The sequence below is a fragment of the Momordica charantia genome (assembly GCF_013281855.1).
Source record: "Momordica charantia cultivar OHB3-1 chromosome 8 unlocalized genomic scaffold, Mcharantia_2.0 BLBB01000008.1, whole genome shotgun sequence".
NCBI lineage: Eukaryota > Viridiplantae > Streptophyta > Magnoliopsida > Cucurbitales > Cucurbitaceae > Momordica > Momordica charantia.
In genome coordinates, this window is record NW_028275166.1 from 28,347,639 (window position 1) to 28,354,180 (window position 6,542).

Here is a 6,542-nt window from a genome sequence, read left to right on the forward strand (position 1 = left end):
CCATAAAAACCTTGAATTTCCTTAAAAAGAGGGAGATACACAAACTCCAATTATCTCTGTTATTTGCAACTTCCCAATCTTGACACTATTTGAAAGATGGCAAGCACAATGTTAACGAATTGGAAACTCTACATGATAGAAAAACTGATGTTGAAAGCAATTTGAAATCTTGGCAATTTATATGGAGTTTAAATGAGCCCCTAAAAGGCTAAGACATAGCATGGGAAATTTGCATAGCCAAGGATCTAATATTCATGTTACTATCCAAAGAAGCCTGAACCCATTGAGCAAGCCATTTTAAACTCGTCGTCTCCTCCCATTTTCGATCTACCCTAATGAATGAGAGCTTTTTCACTTTCATGCTTTATCTAGTTTGGTAATTTGAAATGATAGAAAATAACATACATCACAACTAAAAAGTTGATGATATTTCATCCAACTGGGGGTAGAGAAAGAGGGTTTCAGAAGTAGAAAAAATAATAATTGTTTAATAAGAATGAAGCATAATACAACATATCATGATCATGAAAACTAACCACATTATCTTTAAAATGAATAGAATTGTGAAAGCAACGCAGCTATAATTATCTACCAATTTACAATGGACAAGACTCACAACCCCACTAAAAATCATATCATCAGACGAAATGTCACGATCTACACGAGATCCCGAGCACCGTGGCACAAAGAAGCCGAATCCTTCCGAGGTGGAAAGAGATAAAGAAGCATAAGGATATTGTCAATGGAGGTAGTTCCCTACTGGGTTGTGACACTCTTGGCAAGATTCCTAGGCTGGTCACAATTGTAACCCCTAAGAACAGTGAGATGATATGCCAATAACTGCACAAACCAGGACAGGGGTATGTCATAATCCAACATAAATAAACTTCTATATAAACTCATGGATGTATAACTTGGAAAAAGTATTCCAATTCTCACTGCACTATCAGATAAACTGAAAATTTGACAAACCTGAACTAATACGAGTGGCAACCATTAGATTGCGTGTATTTTACTGTTAGATTACGCCATTTGAGTTACATTTATTTTGTATTTAAGTTTATGATATGAAGCTTCTCTCTTAGAGTAGATCAATCTTTTTACTTATATTTTATTAGTCTGAATTGGCTATTGTATTGTGTTTTCAGGTCAAGTGATATCCATACCTGTAATGGAATGATATTAATGACGGGCTGAAGGCAATCCTCGACTTGTGGAACTTCTATTACTCTACAGGAATCTCCAGGGCACACACATTCTGCATCCCCTTGAGAACACATTACTATCAGGCGACCTTTACGGGCATGAAGTTGCTGGATGACAGACTGCTGCTTGCTGTTAACAGATTGAATACTAGGTAAATTGAAGATTCCAGAAGATTTCTAAATTTTACAGCAGCAAAGAAATAAACCTGAAGCAAGCATCACGTGTAGCAATAACCACAATCGGGAGATTTTCGTCGACTAATGCTAAAGGACCATGTTTCATTTCCCCAGCAAGCAATCCTTCACTGTGCATAAGAGCGACTTCCTTTACTTTCAAAGCACCCTCAAGTGCTGTGGCGTAGTTGTATCCTCTCCCAAACACAAGAAGTGACTGCTCAGCAATCAGTTGTTTGGCAAGATCCTTCATTTCCTGATCAAGTTTCAGCACTTCTCTCACTTTGTCTGAAGTTATAAATGACAAAAATAACATTTAATTTTGACCTTCGCTAGCTATTATACGAGTAGATTTTTTGCAAGCTCACAGCAAAAATGGAGATGCTAAAGACAATTAAAAAACAAAGGTCTAAATCCTCCTTTTACCTTCTAAATCTGATTTCAAATACTTTGTCCATGTAAGCATTAATTTATTGATCAAGTAAATTAACAAAAAAATGCATCTATGTCAGGTTTTTACAAAGAGTAAAATGAAACGTTTAAAAGTTAAGAGATCGAAACAGAAAAAACATGAAAGTTTAGAGTCCAGAAAAGGATTAAAACCAAAATAAATAAATAAATAAGAATGAATATAAGTGAAGTGAAGGAAGACTTACTTGGCAAGTCAAACAAACCATCAATTATAGCCTCTCTTCTTGGTTCATGGGAGATTGAGTCTCCACCAATTGCAAGAGCCATCATGGCCATCACAACTATTTGACTTGTGTATGCCTGTAAGTTTTTAAAGTTATTTATAATGAGGGCCATCAATAGGAAATTGAACCAAAAAAAAAAAAAAAGAAAGTTAAATGAACACAATCTCACTTTTGTACTTGCAACACCAATCTCGGCACCCGCATTTATATGAATTCCACAGTGTGTATTCCTGGCTATTGCACTACCAACTGTATTCGTAATGCCTACACACAACGCACCATTTTCCAAAGCATACTCTAGGGCATGTAAGGTATCCGCAGTTTCACCAGATTGACTGACAAAAACAGCTGTATCTTCTCGATATATTGGCCCTTGGCGATCCAACAGATCACTAGCAATTTCCATTGTAACAGGAACACCTACATCAGAGAAACAAACAAAAGTAAAAAAAGATTTAGTAACTACCAATCTCACAAATGGAAGATCTGTTTATAATCTAACTTTCAATACCAGAGAGTTCTTCTAAGAAAGGTCTGGCAGCTAAAGCAGCATTATAGCTTGTACCACAACCAACAAAAACGATTCGCCTGCTGCGCCTTATTGTTCTAAGGTGATCCTTTAGCCCGCCCAATAGAACAATCCTGTCTTTGGAAGAAGCCCTACGTATTAACCTCCCCCTCATTGTGGTCGTTAGAGATTCTGGTTGTTCGTGAATTTCTTTCTGCATGTAATGCTTGTAGTTTCCCTTATTTATTTGCTCAACCTCCATTTCTAGAACAGATAGCGCACGTTGCACCGATGCAGGTCTAGAAAGAGAACCACCACTTTTTTCCTTCTCCTTGTCAAACTTCAAAATAGATACAGCTCCATCCTAAAGCAAACAACATAAGAGTCATTTGTTTATAACAGTCAAAACTAACAATTTCTTGATGTATCTTTCTTTAGTTTCAGACCTCCAGAAGAAGAATCCCATAATGAAGTATGCCTAAAAGAAAAAAGATTTGTACCCTACCCTAAAAGACGCTCCATATTAAGGTGTGATAAGTTGGAGTAAGAAAAGATTCAACCTCCTGTAATACTAAAACCAACTTGTGCATGTGCTTCAAAATGAGACTCAGACAACTTCCTCATCGGTCAAAACCAACATGTAAACTTATACAGTATATGCTCAGAAAAGATGAAGATAAATGCCAAGTTCAAAAGAACAGGTTGAAAACCCTAGCTATGGTTGCAATCCAAAAGGTTAGAAGGTGGAAAAGAAAAAGAAAAAGAAAGAGGATAGGACCTTAAGATGAACAACTTCACCATCCTCTATAACCAAAGCTTTCTTTGTATGTTCTACGACGGCATTAGCATCGCTGGATAAGAAAAGTTCTTTTGGGTGTCCATTTTTTGAAAGGAACTTATCATCATTGAATGCTGATCCATTGCAAGTATCTTCGGCTAAATCCTGAAATGGTAAATGAAATAAAAACAAAAAAGGAGGAAAGAAGTTAGAGAATGTGACATTTACAATTGCAGAATATACTATCAAAGTTCATCAAATAGAATAGGTTAAATTACAGGTTTAGTCCATGAACTTTTGGGATTGTATCTAATAGGTATCTAAACTTTAAAAGGTACCTCATGAATCCCTAAACTTCTAATTTTCTAATTTTGTGTTTGTTAGATCATTAACCTATTTGACATTTTTTAAAACTCATAGACCTATTAGACACAAATTTTTTTTTTTTTTTTTGAAAAAGGTACCAAGATTTCATTGAGGAAAAAAATACACAAGGGGCATACAACAGGTGCCAAAACTATAACCTATTAGACACAAAATTCAACTCAACATTAAACACAAAAGGAAAAATCTCAACATGAAATGTGGTTACAAGATTCAAACTTGAACGATGTCTCCATGGCAAATATCAATCTCCAAGGGACTAGAAGGATTCTCAAATTTTAGCTTAAATAATACATAAATACTGGTCATTGAAATGACAAGAAAATACCAAGGAAATCTAGGGACCTTTTTATATATACATATATCTGCGTTTAAATAATATCCTAAAAATTTCCAATATATATATATATATATTCCAACTGATGTTAAAGAGCTATCCAACTAAAATCAATGTCAAATACTAAAATGATGCATGAAAATCAGAAAAATACCAGGAAATATGTTGATGTTTTCAACCCCCTCAGGATAATATTCATATGCTTCGGTCAAATTCAACCAAACAATTAATGCAGTAAAAAGGATCTCAGTAAACAAATGGAGATATAATGTTAAGACAAACCAATTAAACAATAAAAAGTAAAAATAAAAATAAAAAAGCAACAACAGCAAAATAAAAAGGAAACAAAACAAAGAACTAAAAACAATTTAATTATAATTAAACAAAAAACCAAAAAGCTGAAGAAGTAAACAACCCATTATCTTCTAGGATTATCCTGAACTTACTTTAACTCCAAGGATCAACGGACTACCCCGCTTGCAAGCAATCAATTCATTTGGATAATGTCTGCTTTTGAAAATAAGCGCATAGGCTCCTTCCAGATGTCTCATAACTTCAAGCACAACTTGACTAAATGTGACAGCCTGACCGCCTGTAACAGCAAACATGACATCATACTCACATGATCCATCATTAACCGAAGTATAATTTTCCAATAAACACTAGAAAAACTATTCGGATGAGCAAGCTCAGAATATAAACGCATGATAAGTAGCATTTCTACTCGAAAAAACATAAACAGATTAAATTCTAGATTGTTCATCAAAGAGGCTAAATGGCTGTTAGGAATTGTCCTCAATAAGTCTTTTCAGTTTTTAGAACAAACTTCAATAGAAACATATTTGGATAACTGTTGTTTCAAAGTTGATTTCTCTACCCCGACCCCTAGGTTGTTATTTGGCCCTTTTGTTAATATATTCTGATGTTTCCTTAAAACAATAAATAAATAAATAAATAATAAAAAACATATTCTGTAAATTTCAGTGTAAAGACATATTAATACGTTGCTGCCATCTTGTGTTTGAATAAACTAAAGAAACAGACAAAACTGTAACCATTGCTTCATTGGCGTCTTGTTATTCAACATGTGACTCGTATTATTATGCGAAAGTTTTCCATACCTTCACTTGCATTGTCAAAAACAAATTTTGCCAGCTTTGGAATTACTTCCGTGTCTGTATCAGATTCAAAAACAAAACCATGACGAACTAGTGTTTCCTTCAAGACCTGAACATAAGAATTTCGAAGGTCAAGCAGAAGGTAACCTAGTGCAGGGGAAATAAAATTTTGGAGCAAATTAAATTATAATAAATATCAAATTTGAAAGCAGCATTACTTGCATAGAACCACATTCCCATTGAGTCAAATACTCACAATAAAAGTAAAATATGAATTTGACTTGTGGAATTATGAATAGTTGAAGACTCCAAAATTTTGAAATTACAATCGAGTAACTTAGTGATATCTCTGGACAAACCTCATAATTTGTAACAATTCCATTGTGAACAACCAGAAATTCATTTTCAGGACCAGAGGTCTGAGGATGACTATTCCTTGGAGCTGGCTCTCCATGAGTTGCCCACCGGGTATGTGCAATTCCAGCATGTACAGAGAAGTGTTCCTCCAAATTCAAATTGATTGTTGCAACCTCTGAAAATTTTATATTGCCTCTAATTAGCTCCGTCTAAAATTTTCCAAGGCGAAGGAAGGAAATAAGTTCATGATCAATAATTCAAAAGGAAAAAAAAATCACAATGAACTATCATAAGTCAATCATCAGCAAAAGCAGAAACAGTTGCTTTCTTCTGGCGCTGCCCTTTTTCCTTGAAAAACAAACGAGCAGAGCAGTGTGTGAGATCACGCTGGCATTGTCGGCCATGATCCCACACATACAAACTCGGCTCCACCCGTGAAATATCCGACCCAATTAAGAACATTCACTCAGAATTCAATTAACTGCTAATTAACGTTTCAGAATATAAATAATACAATGTTAATCAGACATTCCATTGTGAAATAACGATAACAATGATAATTCCTCTCATTCAATTGTTAAGTAAACAGGACAGAACAGAACGAAGATCAGTAATCAATATCAGAAGAGAAAAGAAAAACAAACCCTGATGAACTGATTTGACGAGGGAATCGATGTTGCCAGCCTGACGGAAGACGAGGGGAGGCGGAGGAAGAGAAAGAGGGAAGCATTGGCCGTTGCTTTTCAGATCGCAATTGAGTTGGGAGGGCGAAGAAGGAGACGAATCAACACAGATTCCGGCGGAATCGTAGCCTCTGTACTCCAAACGACGGAGGCCATTGAACAAAACCTGAAGAATGAAGCGCCGGTCTCTGTCGACGTTGTAGTTCAAATACGCGAAAATCCCACACATTTGGGTGTCTGAATCTCAATTTCTGCTCCTCAAATCTTCCTCCTGATTCTTCCTGATTCAGATCCAAAGCTCAG

The 6,542-nt window shown here is 35.5% G+C and overlaps 1 protein-coding gene across 1 annotated transcript; it reads right to left on the reverse strand.

Moving 5' to 3' along the window:
- Nucleotides 1–468: 468 nt before the first annotated feature.
- On the reverse strand, nt 469–6,542 carry GFAT (putative glucosamine-fructose-6-phosphate aminotransferase). The gene is made up of 11 exons (XM_022288821.2): nt 6,201–6,542; nt 5,559–5,731; nt 5,203–5,308; nt 4,528–4,673; nt 3,361–3,525; nt 2,586–2,946; nt 2,244–2,494; nt 2,036–2,150; nt 1,412–1,667; nt 1,167–1,335; nt 469–840 (listed from the first exon to the last, which is right to left on the reverse strand). The coding sequence occupies exons 1-11, from the start codon at nt 6,466–6,468 to the stop codon at nt 757–759; spliced, it is 2,094 nt and encodes a 697-aa protein (XP_022144513.1). The 5' UTR covers nt 6,469–6,542; the 3' UTR covers nt 469–756.